The sequence below is a fragment of the Genypterus blacodes genome, unplaced genomic scaffold (assembly GCF_046128005.1).
Source record: "Genypterus blacodes isolate CSIRO-AG114 ecotype Tasmania unplaced genomic scaffold, CSIRO-AGI_Gbla_v1 ptg000119l_1, whole genome shotgun sequence".
Lineage (NCBI taxonomy): Eukaryota > Metazoa > Chordata > Actinopteri > Ophidiiformes > Ophidiidae > Genypterus > Genypterus blacodes.
The window spans coordinates 485,994-506,388 of record NW_027466922.1 but is presented as its reverse complement, the minus strand read 5'-3'; the positions used below and the strand labels follow the sequence as shown (position 1 = coordinate 506,388).

Genomic DNA, 20,395 nt, shown 5'->3' with positions numbered 1-20,395 from the left:
TAGCTATTATATAAATCCTTATTTTCTGTTCAGATAAAGAGAGGCGTGTACTGTTATATATATTATGTTATCATATATAATGAGGTGCTCAATAAGCTAATGGCGAGTTTTCCTGCGATTTGCTGCCCCTAGTGGACTAAATGCTAAATACAAGTAAAAAGGAGTTAGACAGACAGATGCAGATGATTGGAAATAAAACACACACACACGCTTTTTTTTTATAGATATTTCTGAAATACTTTATACAAAATAAAATCAATTGTAATGTTTACATAGTGACAACATTTCAGAGTTTGATAGAAAGAAGAAACAACATAAATGCTGTTAGTGTGACGTGGTGTGACTGTACGATGCTGTACTTGCCAAATATTGCCGTGATTGAGTGGTAGTGTAAGGGGCGACACATTTAGAAAAGACAAGATAAAAAACAAACAGACAAAAACAGTCAAAAGTGAACACTCGCAAACTTGGCACAAGGAATGTACTTTACAAAAATGCTGTGTAACATTTGTCCTCATCGACCAGTGGATCAGAAATCATTCACAAGGGTTCATGTGCTGTGGCAAAGAGACGTATTGGTAACTACACGTGGCAAGAAGAAGAGTTAAAAAATAACAATAGGTTCATTTGTGGTTTCCATAGCGATATCACGCTCTTCATTCAGAGTTCACTGTTCATCAGCCCCGTCCATCAAACTGAAAACAGTGCAATACAGCGACTGACATCATTTCAGAGTATCAAAGAGGTATTTAAGGGGAAATGAACAGATTACCAGAGGGAAACTATCACAAATAAACCCTAACAGCCAAAATGCACTGTTGTTACTAAGTGTTAAAGTACGTTAAAAGATTTAAAAGTACCAAACAGCAATAAGGAGCATCACTTAGAAAACTGGTTCGACATCATTATGGGCAAAAGTGGCTGCACCTCATTACTGAGAGCCAAAGGAAACACAGAAAAGGGTTAAAAACATACACACACACACAGGTTTAGTTTCATCATAAATGTAAGGCAACTCATAGGATCAGTGTAGAAGAGAACAGCAGGGAAAAACATGTAAACAACAAAAGTCTAAACCCCTCATCTGCACATTCCAATACACCGACTATCGCCTTAGGTTAAGCGAGAGAGAGAGAGAATCACTTTTTCAGTCATGGTCAGTCACCAAACGTGTTGTTACACCTCGTGCAGCAGCGACTGTGCAAACTCCGCTGCTCTCACACACACATTTCCCGCACAGTAAACAGTATTTTTAGATCAGGGTGAGGATAAGCAAAGACAAAAATAAATAAATATAAAAATAATAAATATAAAGCCAACATCATCACGGGAGCCGGACTGTTGGACCAATAAATAAGATTTGTGGTAAAATGTCGGCGCTCTCGTCCATAATGTCGTCTTTGATTGATTGCAAAACGGGAAATCATCTTGATCGTTCTAAACGTGACGCTAAGGGAATCAATATGGTAAAGGCACACACATTTAACTGATTACGCTTTAAAGTTTAAGATAAAATCCACCTTATACGGTTTGTATCATACAACTCTATTCAGTCACACTGTTCAGTGATGCAGTCGCTCCTTCATTAATACAACAAAACATATGTTCACATTTACTTTGCAAAATTCAATGGACCCCAGAGAGGAAACAGACCACACATTCACAGTTTGCAGAGTGTAAGGCATCAAGCACATTGGCCACGCTGGGAGGGGGAGGGAAGAGGAGGGGGAGGGGTTAGGGTGAGGCAGGGTGGGTTTGCAGCCGCCTTTGCCCCTCTGTCCCTTCAGGTGATGGCACACACACACTCCTGCAGACTTAAAATAAAAAGAGTGAGAGGTTTAAACGTTTTCAAAAATTTGGCCACTGGTAAAACAGCTGGTGAGGGGAGGTGTGAGGGTATGTGTGTGTGTGTGTCGTATAGTAAGTGGGAACACAAGTGTTTCAAAGTGAGAGAAGGTGAGCATGAAAACACAGAGGGAGAGTGTTGACCAACGCCGCTGCCAAACGCTTAACCAGCAGCTAAGACACATCAAGAGTCTAGGAAAAGAGTCCATGTGGCCATCGGCAGAAAAATAACTCCCTGCTTTGTTTTTTGTCTGGAAACGCCCCAAGCTCTCCTTCCTCTTCCTCCTTCTCATCTGCCCTCCTCGGCCGAACGCGTCTCTGACTTCAGCCGTACGAACTCCTTGGCCACTTCGTCGTTGGAGCGCTGCGACAGGATGCGCATGGTGCTGAGGCCGGTCTCGTCCAGGTGGATGCGTTGTCCCAGCGGGCACCAGCAGGCGGCGCTCCCTTTCTCCGCCACGTCTCGCAGCTTGATCACGGCCAAACCCACCACGCGGTCGGCCCGGCCGAAGCAGTAGTCCTTCACGCACGCCTGCAGCTCGTAGCACTCGAAGCCGTCCTGCTTACCAAGCACGCTGCAGAGAGAAGAGAGAGAGGTTTAGTACGTTCATCTAACTCATTCTGACTGAGATGGTTTCTGTCGTCGGGTTCAGTTTAGCGTCTCGTTGCCGTGCTTACAAAGTGAAGGTCTCGTTGAACTTTGGCGACCAGCTGTTGTTCTTAGATTTGGTCTGGAATTTGCGTTTCTTGTCACTGAGTTGAGGACCGATCATGGTGATCTCCACGAAGGGACGGAACATTCCGGACGTCTGCCATTTTAAATCACTGGCCCCCAAGACTGCAGTAAGCACACACACACACAGACATACACACACACAGAAGGAGGACGATGTAATCAACTGAGGATACAGAGACAAAGCCACATTTTGCCACAGTGTTTGCAGACTATGAACACACAGACGGACCTTTGGCAGTCACTTTGCGCTCCCCGTTGGAGGGATGAGTGAAGAGGTCGATCTGGATGGACACCTCGCCTATCAGCTTGTCCAAACCTGTTTCAAAGCACAGTCAGACGTCTCAGTGAGCTTTCAATGCGATGGAACACAAACCATCAATGATTCACAAAGCAGAGTCGCTAAATAAAGGGTGCAGGTAAGAGAAGATGGATGGTGAAGGAACCTAAATGTACAGAGAGTTGTTGTTGTTGTTGTGCGATGTCACCTACCCCGGCTGTTTGGCTGCACTTTCTCATTAGGAGTTAACCTCATACCCTTCCCATTGTGCACTGGCAGAGAGGAGGAGGAGGCAAGGGAGGTAAAGAGAAGAGAAGAAGGTTAAATACAGGAACAAACCAAACAAAGCAGTGCTGCCCTCTGCTGGCTCACTGTGAGAAAGCATCCAGTGTCTGCTCTTATTACATTACGATCATTTGAACCAGTGAGGTGGTGTGTGAGCTACCTTGCTCCTGCTGCGTCACCACAAACGTCTTGATGAGCATGTCGGTTGTCTGCGTGTAGAGCGACAGGGCGTGACGGAGGGACGACAGCTCGGGACTCTTCTCCAGGAAAGCTTTCTTCAGCCCGTTCCCTCCTGCGTGGAAGTATTGCTGCAGAGACAACAAACATTTGGATTTTACCCATTTAGAACTTATTCTTTGTCAATACTGCAACCAAACTGACTCCCAGATCTTCAGACAAGCCTGATATGAGTGTTGATGCTTCTGTACTGTAAATGCTGACATATTAGGCTGAGCAACATGATTAAATCCAGGCCTTTAATGATTACAGAGGATATAAATCATGAATTCATAAATCATGAACTTCCCCAAGCAGCAATAATTACATATAATAAAAATCTCAGAAGTATTTTATGAGGCTTTTATACCACCTGGTTCATCTTTGCCACATATTTCAGCCACACAAACTCCACCCGCATCTTAAATCAACAAACCCTGCTGATTTAAGAGGCCGGTGCCAGGAACATGAAAGCATGAACTGACCTTGATGGTTTCCAGGCCCACCTCCATGACAGCACACTGCCTGGGAGTCAAGCTTTTGGGCTCGCCTGCCATATGATCCTGCAGAAGAGAAGGAAAACACACAGAATCAGATCAGGTCCGTCTCTCCCAGCCTGGTGACGTTAAACACTTTAAAGTTAGACTGAACGGATCCTGGTACCTTCAGTTTGGAGAGCTGACCCAGCTCTTTGGCAGCAGAGAGGATCTGAGCGCCCTGAGAAACACAATAACAATAATAATTACAATACAATATTCTCAACACAACATCGCTTTAGTGCTGCGAGCATTTCTTTGATTCATCTGCAACATAAACATTAACACATATTGTTCCGCTTACAAAGGTGTCGTTGCCCTGAGGCAGGACGATGGTCTTCTCCAGACTGCTCATCACGATCTTCCACAGCTCCTTGAGGACCCGTTTGAGAACAGTCTTCTCACATACGGCGGCAAACAGCATCAGCCTGCAGAAACAAACACATTCAGACACACAGAACAGAAGAGAACTGAGCTGTGGGCTATGTGTTCATGAATCCACTCACTTTAAATCCAGGAAGTCCATGAGTGGTCGCAGCATGTTGTCGGAGTCGGCCTCCACCTGGTTCTTGTTGCTGTTGTTGATTGGCCCTTTGATCTGGTAGAGCAGAGTCGCCATCTGACGCATGCAATCGTTGATGCGGCTCTGGAAACTGGGAGAGAAAGAAGACAGAAAAACATGACGGGTAGGAACAGGAAATAGCGTGTGCATGTTTGTGTGTCTGTGTGTGTGTGTGCACTCCTGTCCCGTCCCACTCCCACAGAAAAAAGTCTTGTCCCGTCCCACTCCCGGTAAAATGACTCCCGCTCCCATCCAGAATGACTCCCGCTCCTGTACCCATTGTTTTCGTCTTACATGCATGTTCATTCTGTCACACTCGACTCTCATGAAGTTAGGAACAATCTGTGACTTCCCTTCCAGTGGTTTGAGCGTAACATAAAGGTCGTCGTTACGGACTTTCCTTTGCAACTCGTTTTTTATCTCATCAGCTCTTCCGCTGGTACTTGCTCGCTCCATTGCCGTTTCACTCTGCCTTCTAGCGGAAAGCAGCGGCGGGGAGCACTGTTGGCTTCTGGGTCATGTAGTTCTTTTGACTTGCGTTACAGTGTAGCCTTATTGAAAGAAAACTACAAAAATGGCGGCGCATGTCCTGTCCTGTCCTGTCCTGTATTGTTTTTGTTTTGTTCTTTGGTCCTACTGGTTGGTTCCCGCTCCCGTCTTCTCCCGTTGACTTTTTAAGCCTGTCCCGTCCCAATCTTGTGATCAATAGTACAGTTGACTCCCGTCCCGCGGAATTCCCGTGGGATTCCCGAAAAAATGTCAGCCTCTAGTGTGCATGTGTCTCTGTGTGTGTTGAAAGTTCGGGCTACCTGTTCCCAAAAGTGCTGCTTAGCTCATCCAGCACAGTGTTGAGCTTCACCTGCAGCTCGTTCAGCAGGTCTGAGGCCTCAGGGTCCAGCTGCAGACAGAAGAGCAGACAGAGAGCATGAATGTAAACATGGAACAGTGCTTGCATGATGGTACAAAGTGACATTTTTGGCAAACAATGCATACGGGATGTTCAGAGTCATGGATCAAACAACTTAAGAGTTGTTTTTATGAGCCTGTTAGGTGGGAATGAATGGAAGCCAGTGGCCGCCTGGAAAACTGGAAAATGATCAAACTTTACAAAGATAATAGTTATAGGAATAATCATCTATTAATTTATAAAATACAGAAGAAAATGATGACGCATAGTCCCAAATGTGGACTAGAACAATCTTATATTCACATATCTCTTAAAGCACAGTTACCAGTTTTCAAGTTTCCATGGTGAACTTCAGTGAGTGTTTAGTATGTTTGACACATTCTGTTTTATCTGAAAAGCCATTTGTGTCTCACGAGCAGCGGGTCTAACAGGCACAGGGTGAGGAAATGGAGGAGGAGAGGAGGACAGAAGGATCATGAATTTCCTCCAGCAGCCCTAAACTCAGGTGTAACACCGTCTAAATAAGCAGAGCCCGGAGGAAGAGCGGAGCCAGAGGAAGGCTCATTAAGTCAATGATCCAACGGGCCTCTGATTCATGGGCCTGCCAGAGTTCCGCGGCCAGAGCGGTTCGGCCACGAGGCACGAAGGGAAGAAGGCTTCAGGGGGAGGAGAGGCGGCTCAGACATGGATCGCGTCCTATCTGGGATGCTAATGAGCTGAATGAGTTTGTGTGTATCCGTGCACCTACACTCACCTTTCTATCTCCAAACGCCTTCTCAGTCTACAGCAGCACAGGCGGGTTAGGGGTGAAACAGGACAACCTCAATTAACCCTCACTTCCCTCATGATTTTGATTAGATTCTTTATTGATATTAGGCGGAAAGCAGCGGATCGATGGCAATTATGTAAAGTGCAGTGGCGGCCGACTGTGCTGTTCCGCGTTCGCCCTTGTGTTTGACAAGAGAACCTACCTTCTGTACCGGTGCAGCCGTCTGTGTGTGTGTGTGTGCGCGTGTGGAGGCAATGTGAAGAGTCATTTGTGATGGAGAGAAAGGAAAATAAAGAACGTCAACATTTCTGGGTGCACGACGCAACCAGACTTGAAAATGAGGATCAGTTCACGTCTTTGTAACACAGGAAGTAAGTACAGGAAACCCACCTTCTCTTTGTCAGGCTACGTGGTAAACGGGACAGGACGAAGAGGGAAAACAGAAATTAACAAAGACACAGAGATACAAGACGAGATTGAGACAGAGCCACAGGGGGAGACGTGACGATGGAATGTTTACTATAGAAACGTGGAATAAATAACCACACACAACTTTGAAAAAATGGCTGGAAAAAACATCAACGATCACATAAAACACACACACAACAGGGAAAAGGAGAAAATGGCAGTAGTGACAGGGAGTCTAAGTCCAGGTTGACACCACAAACAAACCTCCAGTCTCTCCCCATCCTCCCCTATTTTCTCCTCCTCCTCCTCCTCCTCCTCCTCATTTTCCTCAAACTTGGCAGTGGCAGAGAAAGAACACAAGAAAACGAGACGTGTTGAACTTTAAAAGCCTGAGTTCATTTATGGGCCTGTACTTTCATTACCTTCCATTATTATCAGAAGCATAAAGAACATTAAGAAAAAGGCTATAGTGTAACTACATGGCATAGGGAGGTTAGTCTTTTATTTAGATGGACTACTTTAACCTAAAGGATCAAACAGCAACTTAAAGCAGTCAGAAGACATCAAACTCTTTACAGGAAACAGGAACAGGAAGCAGCTAGAAGTGGTTGGTTGAATGTTCTATCAGTTGAACTACAGGCAGCTTGACTACTACGTCATCTCAGTGGACTACAGCTGAACCCACCGGCGTCTGTCCTTCCTCATCCTCAGCTACGACTCGCTGTCCAATTTAAAGGAAGAGGGGAAAAGTTGTGTTTTTAAGCTTAACCAGGCGCTGCTGCAGGGATGAGATCTTCATCCTTACTGATTTACTCCACAAACCTACCTCCTCTCCTTTCTCCCCCTCCTCCTCTTCCTCCAGTTCATTTTGCTTTAACGGTAAAGTGAAGATGCTGGTTGAAACTCAAATCTACAGCACGGTTCTAAGCCAAACACTACAGAATAATAAATGATAGCGCTGATGAACAGGGTTATGGATTCTAAGAGGAGTCACAGCTGAGAGAATCTATAGATCATCTTTACTGTGGCTCACTCAGGACACCGACACAGGGGGACATTATTAAATTAACTATCTGGCCATTAGTCTCTACTCTATGAGGCGGCACGGGGTCAAACCTGTGAGTATTGATCTCAGGCTAAGCTCACACACACACACACACACATCACATCAGACACCAGGACGATACATGGCCTATATACTGCTCTGTGTACTGCTCTATACCTCTATAAACTGCTCTATACCTCGATATACCTCTCTGTACCTCTTGACCACGACATACATCACTTAGACTACGTCCTAATTCAGGATAGCCATCTAGTCTTAATGGCCTTACTGTAGTTACCACGGCAACACATACCTGTGCTTCCTCTCTTGCAATCTGGCATGCAGACATAAGAGACAAAACGTATGACAATGTCAAGGAAAACACTTAAGACTGCAACACCACTTAGTTTTCACCTTATTTTTGTATTATGGTCATTTAGTTTAGTTGTGTTATTTTTGTGTTACTTTTAATGAGATGTCACAAATTCAAGTTCCTTCATCATTTCCGTCTCCAGCCTCTGTGTGACTCTGTGTCATTTATCAGGTGCTCAGCATGTTTGAGGCTTTGTCCCAGTTGTGTGTTTGTACCTGTTTGGCACCCATGGACTCAAACATCTTCTCCAGCTGGATTCTCAACTGCTGCACGTTGTTCATCAAGACGCAGGGCTGCGAGAGGAGACAGGACAGGAGAGACAGAGAGAACAGGAGGTTCCATCAAAGTGTGTTTTAAAAATTGCAAGGTCATTAAAAAGACACACAGGACAATGAAACATTAAACAGCTTTAAAGACAGCAAACTCACAATCTTCTCCTTGTCGATGTAAGAGGGGAATCTCTTGGTCAGAATGGCGCTGTACTGCAGAAGAACTTTGACTATTGTCTGTGAAGGAAAAGAGGAGGAACACATTAACACAGAGGATAAAACATCCATTTCATTTGGAAAACTTTACAACCCAATCTCTTCTTTTTTAACAACGCAATTTGCCTTTTCATTTTAATGAGGACATACGAGAAAATCAGCAACAGTCATGAAGCCAAAAGGTCGAGACAATAACTAACCGTTATTACAGTTACATTAGGGAATGTGCTGATGCCAAAGCCACACTGGAGCTTCCTATAAAAGGAGTTACAAACAAGTCTCTGTGCTGTAATCTGCTTTAAAGTGCTCTGGGTCTCGATCACTTGGAGGAGGGGTTTACCTTGGAGAAGCGGCGGCTGTACTGAGCCATGACTTTAGGGTCTGGACACTCCAGTTTCTTGACGATCTCAAAGCTCTGGTTGAGCTGCGTGAAGATGTCCACCACAGAGCAGGAGAACAGAGCGTGCTCCGACGTCTGCTGGAACTGAGGCGGAGGAAGACGAGCAGAGGAAAATCACCATGTAGCCAATGTTATGTTTGCTACAGAACCATTCTAAAGCCAAAGCAGATAGTTTATTGTCTTACTCCATCTTTCTTGTCCCTCTCTAAGGCGCCGTGCATGAACTCCATGGACACGTCTTCATTCTCATCCAGCCACTGCAGCACAAAGTGTAAGAACCACCTACAGGAGAGGAAATGAAGAAGAGCAGGGTTGTGGCTCAACTCATCAATCACTGGGAGAAGAATTTGCCGCTCTCTTCTCAAAATCACAACGTCACGGTCACTTACGAAGGGTAATCGGGAGTGACGTCCTTGAAGTTTGGCAGCTCCTTGACGTATTCGTTGTAGAGCCACTTGACCTTGAAGTGCAGGTTCATGTAGTCGGTGCTCTTACACAGCTTGTGCGTGTCGTGCTCTGCCGGGTACAAACAAAGAGGAACGTTAATCCCTAAACCCTTAAGAGATGACAGTGGGTAGAGAGGTAGTGTGTTCATTACTCTACGATAACATTGATCCTTCTTTGCAGCACACACTCAGCTGATAATAGACCTACAGCAGGTAATCAAACTAAGCCCACACTCACCTTCCAAAGCATAGTTCATATCCTGTGCAAATAATGACCACATGACCTCTGCAGACACCTTTCCCACATTGAGCTCTTGAGGGAACCTGAAAGAGAAGCAGCACATTGAGAGATACAGTCACGGTGTTGATTTATGTCTATTTCCCCCTCTTCCCTTTCTCTCCAGGATGGTCTCTTCCCTTTAGGTGGACCAACGTGTGCTGGATACTCACTGGTTGAGCACAGTCGTGTACGAGTTTGTGTCCTCTTCAATGATGGAAACGATTAGCATGATGAGTTTGGGCCAGAAGTCCAGGTTCTTGTTGCTTGGTCCCTGCTCATCCAATGGGAGCTCCTCCTTGTTCTGGATAAGAAAAACAACAAAAGACAATGTTATGTAGACTTTGACATGTTTTCACTGTCTGAGGCTTGTGTATTGTTTCACTGGTGTTGGACTCACTGCGTCTGAAGGTTGGTACTGCCTGCTGTACAGCTCGTGGCAGTTATTGAAGATGTAGTCGTATGTGGAGTTGAGGCAGGCCTTGACACAGTCCCTCACCACCTGGCTGGCTCTGGGTGGAGACTGCAGCTCCTGGACCTGAACACAACCATCTGGTGAGATCACTAACTATGGTAAAGAGACACAGCGCATGGAAGACTATACGTTTCATACCTTCATCCTGAAGAAGGTGATGCTGGTTAGAAGATCCACTGTGGATTTCAAATCCTGCAGCCGTTCCTTACTGCTGGCAGGGAAGTGGTTCTGGGAGAGAGAAGCAAGTTCCGCTTATATAAACCTTTTAACTTCATACTCAGAAAATACAATACAGTAAACAAGACAGAGACTTTTCTACTCTCTAATATTTGGTTGGTTTCTGAGTGTTTTGGTTGTACTGATGTTCATTGCAGAGACAAACCAGACATTGTAAAGTGATGTCATTTGCTCATTTCTAACATGAAGGTGAGCGACACCTTCAGCAAACAATCTGACTCACTGGACAGATGAATGATTGTATTCAAAGAAATTCATGATTTATTTTCTATTTTCTTTAAATGGAGCTAATACATCCTCAACTCTCATTACAAGAGACCACAGGGGTTCATTCTGGGTGGTGAAGCAGGTGAGATACGAATGTGAAAGAAACAATACAGGGATCAGGAATGACATCAGTTATAAGATAGTAATTAGATTTATTCATCCATTTAAATTCTTACCCTATAAGTGGAGAGGTCGATGCGCAAGGAGTTGTGTAACTGGTCTAAGAGTTTGACGAAGCGTTCTTTCTGTATTGGAGAAAAACAAAATAGAGAGGATGGTGAAGTCAGCATTAAAGTCATGAGGCTCGAGAACTCATAGTTTGGGCGATTTATAACAACAAATACAAAACGACAAGGAGAAGAGAGGAATAGAGAAGAAAACAAGCAAGAGACATATGGTACTGTGTGTGTGTTAAGTGTGTGTGTGTGTGTGTCAACACAAACCCCGAAATTGGAGGCAGCAAAGCGGTCGGAGGCGGACACATTGGTGGAGGCGGTGGTGTGGGCGTAGAAGGCATTTATATTGGCCAGCAGGGTGCTCATCACGGCAGGAACCCCGGGACACATGTACTTAGAGGAGAGGCAGGCAAAGTGGCTGGGAAAGAGAAAACACACAGGCTGAGCTTGGTGAAGGGCAGAGGAGCAGAAGAGCAGAAGAGCAGGCAGCTTCAACATGAACCTACTCAAAATTTAAATGATTGAAATGACAGTGTTTTGGTTATTCAGTCTAAATGATGTTGTTTTGGTCCAATGAGCTGCTGTTTCATCTCCCTATCAGCTACCTGGCACATTCCATCTGAGGGATGGACCAGTGCAGTGTGCTTTGTATGACTGATGGGCCAGACTAAAAGGCATCTGTATGGAGGATGCCACATCACAGTGACAGATTCACTCACAGCCCCATCCATAATTGACTTTTCTTCATTTGGAGGCCAACAGGGAATGAAAACAGAATTGAATGTCACTTTCATATCGGAGCTAAAGGCGAGGGGGCAAGGAATGGAGAGAAGAAGGAGAGGCAGGGGATCAACCAGAGCTGAACACACACTCACGTCATGGCCTGGTAGATGGACTCGATCCCATAGCGCATGGCAAACTCGTCCACAATTTCCTGTGCCACGTCGTCAAAGTAGACCTTCCACGCGTCGTCTCCCTTTGCCTCGGGGATCTTGACCACACCCTGCCCAAGCACGTCTGTGGAGTGGTGGAACAGGTTCTGCAATGGACAGGACAGCGGTGTGAGATTATTTGGGCTCTCAGTGTGTGTGTGTGTGTGTGTGCCAGTTATTAACACAAACTTTTGTGGATCCAGTACCTCATGCAGGCAGGTGTACTGCAGATGATAGGGAGCCACTTTCTCCTCTCCCTTGATCTCCACATTGATCTGGAGGCGAATGGCGCCCGACACGGCCGACTTATCCGTTCGTTTCTCTGCAATCAAACACACATACGTTCACATGCACGTACAGAAACGTACTGGACTGTAAGCTCGCTCTCAATTCACGACACCGACCCGAGTCGTTGACATGGAGGCAAATAAAACCAGGTCTGTTAACACAACACTAATTACAGACTATTAACTTGTCAGATCTATTGTAAGGGCCTCCTGTTTCTGCAGTTTGATGGCGGTGCAGAGCTCGCAACACTAATAGAAGTCCTCCAGCTGATAGCGAGGGGAGACAATGGCAGTGGGCTGTATGGATCTGTGCTTGATAAGCGGCGACACTTGAGCCGCATCGTTTTAGGAGGTGGAGTGCTTGGCGGCTCACCCCAGCTATTTGCCCCGACAGGCACATCATTAGGGTAATTTGTACATGTCGGTCGGCCGGGCGGTCGATTTCCGAGTGGAGTGCTGCTGCTTGGTAATCACACATCAGGAGGAAGAAGGGAAAGAGTGAGGGAGGGAAGAGGGGGGGTGATTTCAGGCAGGAGACGGAGATGGAGAAAGGGACTTAGAGCCGAGGGCTGAGAAGTGCTGGATTACATGACTGAGCACAGAAATTCAAATTCTCCTTAATAACTCTGAAGTCCTAATTAATAAACTAAATATTCCTTTTGTTAAAGAGGGCACTTCAGATTCTCCCAGTTTAAAGGGCTGCAGATTTATAGGCGCATTCATATTCAGTTCATGCTCTACCAGTGGAAGATTGATTATTGCCATGGTGAAGTCATTTTCAGCTTTTTAATCAAGTAGAGACACGAGATGTGCTCAGGGTTAAACGCAACATGGAGGCAGACAAGGTGTTGTTCCACCGACATGCAGAGGTGTCTGTAAAGGGTTAGTTGTCACGGTGATGAAGCCAGGATCAATAATGTGACTCAAACTATCATTTAACCTCATTGTCCTACCAGCCGGACAGCATATGGCAAAATAGTCTGATGATGTTTGGAGAAAACCAGAAAACACAGGACACAAAGACGGGAAAGGCTAAAATAAGGTTCTAAAGACAAGATAGTTTGATCAAAATGACAAAAGGAGGGGGGAATTTATCCTGAGATGAAGGTGAACTCTAGATAACCCGAGCAGCAGATCTATTCCACTTAACACCGTTTCCTCTGATGTCCAAGTGACCGATAGTTCAAGTTCTACCAAATGGTAAATAACTGGATTCAGATCCTTTTCCGATAACTTCTTTCAGACTCTAGGGGTTTATGCTTTAGTGCCTGTGTTGCCATACAGGAAATGTTCTTCTTGTCGCTTCAGGCTGAGGAGATGAGGGTAATGGGCTTCAAACTGAAAGCAGCATACAGAAGCGTACAGATATGGTGAGACTGTACACCTCATTGGAAGCTGGTGAAGCATGAATCAGGACAAAGTAATCCATACTAGCTAATGAGATGCAGGTTCTGTGGTTTCCACGCGGACACAGACAGAAAAGGCCTGAGGGGACCTAAGTGTAACGGAAACCCCTGAACACCAAATGCAGCAGAATATATTTCACTATCTGACAGCTGTGAAGAAGCTTTAAATCACATTTTTTCCAAGGTTCCTTCCAGTTGTATTTTCTGAGCAGCGCAGCGGCTAAAGGTTTTTTTTGTTTCTGGCAATGGTCGTCAAAGCGTCCATCCTTGAGACAGGCGACATTTAAAGGAGTCGGCCTTCGAACGTTTATCTTTGGCATCTGTTGTCATCACTGGCATTGAGGCTCTTTACTGTTGAATGATACTGGGACTCTGGACATGCAGTAAAAATGAGATATTACTAAATCAATACTACCTGCATTCAGCCCTCTTATCTATACAGGGGTCCAATGCCACAGAAGCACATTTTTGGGTTGAGTTTCAGAGGTTTGTCTTCACAATGTACCCAACTTCAATGAAACTAAACTACTAAAAGTAAACCCACCCTTGTTTACTTGTTTCATGGGTTGTATCTTACAAATAGTTAGTAAACAGGACAGCATACTGACCCAGGTTGTACCAGACGTCCATTTCTCCGCTCAGCGTTCTGACTTCGATGATGCTTTGGCCCAGGAAATCATCCGATTCCCTTTTCAGACGCTGCTTCACCCTGGATTTGATGTCATCATCCTCATCCCACACACGCACTTTGATTCGGTCAGAGGAGTTGTGGCACTCGCTGACAAAACAGAAGTAGCAGTAGTGTGTTAAATACTTACTATGAAACCCTTGGAAACTAAGGACTGACTGAATATTGTAAGAGCTTTTGTTGACTCACAAGTGGAATTTCTCCTCCCAGACTGGATTGAGGTTGCCATAAATGGTCTTTGTTCTCTTCTTGGTCTTGCCAACCTGAACAGTGACGTATGGATCACTGGACCCCGTCTTGTCCTTTGCCTGAAGACCCTGAGCACAAACAACTGACGCCACGCAGAGAGACAAGGACATGATGAACAAATGGTACCACATTGGTTGATTTGATCTTTGTTGTTCTGCGTTCTTACTGAAAAGAGAGAGAGAGAGTGAGAGAGAGAGATACCTGTGATGGTTATTTTTGCAGACCACTTGGAGGTGCCATCCAACACGCTCTGTTTGATGGTCTTCATCTGCTGGGCATGGATGGCCTTGCTGATGACGAACACGTCCCTGATGACCTCAAAGATCTCTGGCTTGTTCCTCTCTCTGATCTTCATCCTGTCCTTCATGGCCATGATGATATTCTGAGTCCGGTCTTCGGCTCCATGCTTAGAGCTTTTCTCAGCAGCGCCTAAATCAACAGAAGACGCAATTAAGCAACAAAGAGTCTCTGAAAGAAACCGTAAAGCCTTTGAGAGACTCTGTTGTGTTTACTTCCCCTATGAGCACATATCTTAATCCTTGGGCAACACTTACGCTGTAGACAGTCGGCGTTCAGCAGCTCTTGGCACTTCTCGTGGCATTTGACCCCACACTCAGAGCAACGCATGCCTTGCCGTGCGATTCCCCACAGCAACCCCTCGCACTCGTAGCAGTACGTGGGCGTAGTGGCGGTCCACACCTCGAAGTTATGTGGTGTCGTGCAGGATATTGGATAAATGAGAGCCTGGAGGGTCTTCTTGTACACATGGTTTTTCTATAGGACAACACATTTGAAAAGTTATGTAACTCTTACATTAACATATTTGAGAGATGGTATGACCTTGATCTTGTTTTACTCACCAGCTCCTCGTCTTTGATTGAGGACCTTGCAGCCATGGCAGAAGTGATCCCTGCCTTTCTGGCTTGGACAAGGGACTGAACAATATGACAAAGTAAAAATGTACACATAAAAACCCACAACCAAGCTCACCGCTGAAATACAAAGGTCAGTACTGTGAAAAGGGGGCCAGGGGTAACAAAGGGGTGAGTAGGGTTATTGCGTCTTCTTCCCCAAGATATTAGTGCATTGTTACGATGTGCTTGGAAAACCCATTTGAGTACCGTTAGGGAGGAACCACAGAACGTAAAGCAACTAGTGAGGAAGAGATTACTAAAAGGGACAAGGGTCAAACCAGGGGTAAAAAACAACAAACATACAGGACCATCACCCGCAAATTTCTGTGTGAATGTTAGTGTGTTTCCAATCCTTTCTTTGCCTGTGCGTGGCTCAGGAGGGGAAGCAGGGAGGTTGATTTGCTGATAAAAATTAAAAATGTCAAATAGGAAGAAAAGCTACCCAGGACCAAGGAGTATGCATGCAACTACTGCTTTTGGCCTACTGTTGTCTTTAGTAGAGAAGGGAAGGGCATTTTCATGTTCTATTAACTTACCATAGCCTGACCAAGGAGAGTGAATGCATTCAAGAGAGTTGTAGGGAATAGTTTTGGGTTCAAGAGAGGAGGGAGAGAGAAATTAGCATTTGGATCTTATATCTGTCTCCATTTGTTGATAACAAACAATCCCAAACTCAGCTCAATGTTAAAAGCACAACCCGGATGTGTGTGTTGGTATGAAAAATAGACGGACATTCGCTCACAAAGAGAGAACAAAGTTGAGGAGATGTTACAGGAGTAGCACTCACCACGTCGCTGACCAAAGCGATCGGTTTCTTTTTGCGAAGGTCCGGCATGCTGTCGATTCCATACAGACCAGATCCACCGCTACGCACAGAACAAAAAGTTGAAGTCAAAGTTTAACTAGCGGTTTTCTAATAGAACATAATGAACTCTGCTTATTCACTGCTTATCAACTTACCCTGGTAAGGCCTGCCTGGCATTGGATGGATCTTCATCTTGACCCTAAAAGAGTTTTTAGACTTAGATTAAACAAAAGCCTAGACAACATTATACAGTGCGATGAGAACAGGAAGGTAATGTAATGGTAAGGGAGTTGAATTTGGTTGAGTTTCACCTCTCAGATATTATAGAACATGCAAGTCAAATAAAAATGTGATGATGCCATATTATGTATTCTGTTGCCCTTGAGCCACTTGCTCAAAATATTGCCAAAGATGCACAAGATGTCATAAAATGCAACATGGACAAAATGACACAGATATTTAGTACTAAAAAGCTATTACAGGTTGAGCTGCAAAAACAAAAGAGCTGGCTGGGAGATCTGAAACTAAAGCTAATATCTGGATCAAACAATGAGCTCTTTATTATGCAGAATAATTTAAGTCACATGACAAGTCATGTCTATTCTACAATGACAGTTAGACGTTTTTGATTAACTAACTAACTCAATTCTACTGATAAACCCGGTATTGTTTCTAGTTCATGAAATGCAAATCTGCTTGCACAGCCTCAATTTTAAATTCACATTTTTCAAATTCAATGACAAACGACAAATAAAGTGAACAGTCCATGCCATGGTAACTTAGGTAGGAACCAGAGATGGAAATTACATTCAATAATGAAAATGAAATGCAATCATCAGGCAATAAAAATGAACTGAAATACAAGATATTAACTTAAATATGGATCTAATATTACATGAGTAACCTGATCATCTTCTCTGCCAAATTCTGCAAAGGGAAACAAAATCATAGCAGAATCAAAGCTTGTGTCTGTTAAATAACTGCAGTTGAGCAAAATACAGTAAAACAATGTGAAATTGAAAATAAGACAACCAAACAACTAATCAAGTAAATCTCCTTAAAAAATACCTGGGAAAAACTCATCCAGAGATTGGGATCCCTGGGATCCTTGAGAACCATGGGAGCCATGAGAGCCATAGGAGCCATGAGAGCCATGAGAGCCATGAGAGCCATGGGACCCATGTGAGCCCTGGGATCCCTGAGCAGATTTAGACAAGCGATGCCGCGATTGCCTCTTTTCTCTAAGAACGCGCTGGAAATTAGCTATACGCTCTTTGTGGCTGGGATCAGTTGGCTTACTAAGGTCTGCCTGATCAAGCACCTGGTTTTCCCTAATTGGACTTAACCTCAGTTCATCAGTGGTAAATACTGGACCCAACGGTCCCTCTCCCTGCTCTGCTGGACAATGGTCCGGTGTCATGTCAGGGTTGGACAGTTCTCCATCTGTAGGACATTCTCCTTTGTCCTGTGAAATCTCTATAGAATGGTATTCTGTTGGGGTGCAGGAAGAGTGGTTCACTTCAAGGGTGCAGGTCAGATCCTCATTTGCCAGGACACAATCCACATAGATTGAGGGCTCACTGTCCTCTTTCGGCATTCCCAAATGAGTGCAATTCTCTGGGAGGCTGGCTTTTCTCTCTGTACACTCTCTCCTGCTCGGCCCCTCACTGGGTTCGCTGGCTTGTCTGACCAGGGAGAGAGCTGCCTCAGGCCCACTCTCATCTCTCACACATTCAGGATTGGTGCCTTCAAGCTTTTTGAAAGCCCCTTTCAATGCTGATCTAATATTGAGCACAGCGTTGCTAAACGTCACATCAAAGCCTACAGTGGGGGGCGTGGTTGTTTTTTCCAAATCGATTGCAGAAGACACCTGTGACACAGAGTCTCCTCCATCTTCCCTAGGGTTACTGTGGTATGTCCACTCCCTATCTAAACTCTCTGCAGACCCCAAATCCAGAGTATCAGCTGATGATGGACATTCATCATATGGTGATTGAGGGCCCAGATCATCACAATCTGTCAACAGAACAGTGGAACAACTGAGGCTCCTAGAGGGTTCACTACCCTGTTCATCTGCACACGCATCCATAGTGTGATAACCAGAGCTACGCGAGTATGGACAGTTCGCGGCACAATCACACTCCACATTTTCTTCTCCAGCTTGCAGCCTGGGGGGCCCGCAGTCTAAAACACTCGATGAGCTGGACGGAGACTTGTAATGTTGTCCAGACAGCAGTGACGGGTGCTCAGAGCTGTTGCGTGATGAATGACCTGGTGTGCTGCTTTGCGTCTCCTCCGTGGCGTACCTGTCCCAAACATCTGGGAAATTCCCTAACTCTTCCCCACTGTTCACACATGAACAGATGTCCTCTTCACTCCAGCCACCTTCTGCACTTACACTGTGCCGAATGTCAACAGACGACCACCTGTCATACTCACTAGAAAGAAAACTATTGCCACCCTCTGGACAGATAGAACTGTGAAACGAGGACAATGAGCTGGTACTTTGGCAGTCGTGGCCACAATGATGTCCCATGTAGCAGAGGTCAGTTCTTGTGGGGCCTTCTGTGTGGATTCGTGAACCCTTCTCCGAGCTCTCCTGATCTCTTTGCTGGTCTGATTTGTGAGTGACTAAAGCAGCTGGCCATTGTTTGGGTGACCTGTGAGATGGTATATGTCCTGAATCTTTGCCACAATCCTCCAACAAAGGACTGGCGTTTCTTGCATGGAGGGATGTGATGGCATTCTGTCTACCTAGACTTCCTCGCCTCATCTTAGGTGCCGGAGGTAGAGGCTCAGGAAGGGGTGGAGCTGCAGCCCCAGAGTACAGCTCCTCGATCTCATTAAGCACTGCATCCACACAAAAGGAAACTTCATCCACAGAGCCTCGCACAGATGTCAGGTAATGCCTCAGGTCTGAAATTTCCTCCTGGATTTTGTTAATGCCTTTCAACTCTTTAAGGATATGTTCCACTACATTGCTAGAACTTTTCTCTTCTTCTTCATCCTCCGTTTCCCCCTTGTCATCATCTGAGATTGTTTCACTAGGCCTAGGTATAGTATCCTCTACAACCCCAATGCCTTCCTGGCAATCAGAACTACTGGTTTCCCCAGATGGGGTGAGGTCAGTGTTGGCACAGTTTGTGTGGACAGTACAGGGGGCCTCAAACTGACATTCCCTTCTTGAGTCCAGTCCCACTAACGCAGGTGTGCTCAAACCCATTTTATGACCATGGCCATTAGGCAGCAGACAAGCTTTTGTTAGCTCTCTGTTGGCTGAGTCTGTCTTAAGGCCACAGATGAAAAAGTCCTCCTCTACTGCTACTGACGCCAATTCATGGAAAGAGTTATCCCCTGGCCCCTGTTGGCACTTCTGCAGCTTTCTCTGCAGAACCTGCCCAACTTTGGGGCTCTGTGATTTCTGCTTTGGGACCTCGCGTCTCTTTGGCGAGAGCGGAAGTAGCTCTGTGCCATATGTTCCATCCTGTTCACTGAGGTTCCCTCTGGTGAACATCCCTGAGAAATGGCACTCTGGATCAACTCTTTCTGGACATGGACAAACCGGTGCCTCACTGCTTTTTCCACAGCGTCGTCCTGAGAGTGGTGTAAGCACAGTCCAATATTTTAAACATGCCAATCACTGAAAGGTAGTCTGAACCAAAACTTGAAAATGAAAACCATGTCAGAAATTTTAAATAAAATAGCCAAATCAGACATATTAGTCATTAAACCTTAACAAAAGTCCAACACACACTCAGGTTATGGCTACCACAAAGAAAAGACAGGAAAGAATTGTATTATTTTTCATTTGATCACAATTTACCATTACACAATGAACAGCTTAGGGCCTGGGAGCACTACACTATATCAATACAGTGCATACGAGGAAAAGATTGTGCTGTTTTAACAGCAACTCTCACAAGGGTCACCATGCAGCTGCTTGGATCTCTGTAATTAGGATGCTGCAGAAGGACAGCTTGGTAATTAGATGACAGTTCAATTCTCTCCTCCAGGGCCATGTCATTCTTCAGCACCATAACCAGCTGCATGCACCATACAGCTCTGACCCATCACCCACACTGTACACACTGCAGTGATTCTTAAGAACTCTGAAAAGGTAACATGAATTTATCTTAGTGAGTTAACCTCTTACAGTTGCTGTAAGATACACTAACTCCAATGGGGTGCTCATGTTACTCTGTGCCAGCAGACTATGCAAGTATGCAGGTTTTGGCTCAGCTGTAAAGTATAAATGTCTAATATGCCATGGATATATGGTAGAGCTTATTCATGTTTTGGATTATTGCTGACCTCTACTGGTAAAAAAAAGCTTTAGGTTCTATGATGTAAATTATGCCAGAGAGGAGGGTTACAAACATCATTAATCCACAC

At 45.1% G+C, this 20,395-nt stretch overlaps 2 protein-coding genes across 2 annotated transcripts in view; one reads left to right on the top strand and one right to left on the bottom strand.

Moving 5' to 3' along the window:
- Positions 1-20,395, top strand: part of LOC143009957 (phospholipase A2-like) — a 124,681-nt gene that overhangs the window by 14,623 nt on the left and 89,663 nt on the right. The gene's annotated exons all lie outside the window — the stretch shown is intronic.
- The window catches only part of LOC143009953 (protein unc-13 homolog B-like), a 50,425-nt gene continuing 30,261 nt past the window's right edge, over positions 232-20,395 (bottom strand). Inside the window, exons 11-40 of the mRNA XM_076162050.1 lie at positions 16,159-16,202; positions 15,986-16,064; positions 15,145-15,219; positions 14,839-15,058; positions 14,486-14,713; positions 14,225-14,366; positions 13,956-14,125; positions 11,861-11,976; positions 11,598-11,761; positions 10,990-11,140; positions 10,723-10,791; positions 10,181-10,270; positions 9,968-10,105; positions 9,741-9,871; positions 9,529-9,614; positions 9,234-9,360; positions 9,030-9,126; positions 8,785-8,928; positions 8,388-8,465; positions 8,175-8,252; positions 5,267-5,355; positions 4,402-4,548; positions 4,200-4,323; positions 4,023-4,076; positions 3,845-3,922; positions 3,304-3,451; positions 3,071-3,130; positions 2,811-2,897; positions 2,524-2,683; positions 232-2,420 (exon numbers count right to left, since the gene is read on the bottom strand). Coding sequence (XP_076018165.1) covers positions 2,135-2,420; positions 2,524-2,683; positions 2,811-2,897; positions 3,071-3,130; positions 3,304-3,451; positions 3,845-3,922; positions 4,023-4,076; positions 4,200-4,323; positions 4,402-4,548; positions 5,267-5,355; positions 8,175-8,252; positions 8,388-8,465; positions 8,785-8,928; positions 9,030-9,126; positions 9,234-9,360; positions 9,529-9,614; positions 9,741-9,871; positions 9,968-10,105; positions 10,181-10,270; positions 10,723-10,791; positions 10,990-11,140; positions 11,598-11,761; positions 11,861-11,976; positions 13,956-14,125; positions 14,225-14,366; positions 14,486-14,713; positions 14,839-15,058; positions 15,145-15,219; positions 15,986-16,064; positions 16,159-16,202 — 3,660 coding nt within the window. The 3' untranslated portion in view covers positions 232-2,134. The remainder of the gene's footprint in view (positions 2,421-2,523; positions 2,684-2,810; positions 2,898-3,070; positions 3,131-3,303; positions 3,452-3,844; positions 3,923-4,022; positions 4,077-4,199; positions 4,324-4,401; positions 4,549-5,266; positions 5,356-8,174; positions 8,253-8,387; positions 8,466-8,784; positions 8,929-9,029; positions 9,127-9,233; positions 9,361-9,528; positions 9,615-9,740; positions 9,872-9,967; positions 10,106-10,180; positions 10,271-10,722; positions 10,792-10,989; positions 11,141-11,597; positions 11,762-11,860; positions 11,977-13,955; positions 14,126-14,224; positions 14,367-14,485; positions 14,714-14,838; positions 15,059-15,144; positions 15,220-15,985; positions 16,065-16,158; positions 16,203-20,395) is intronic.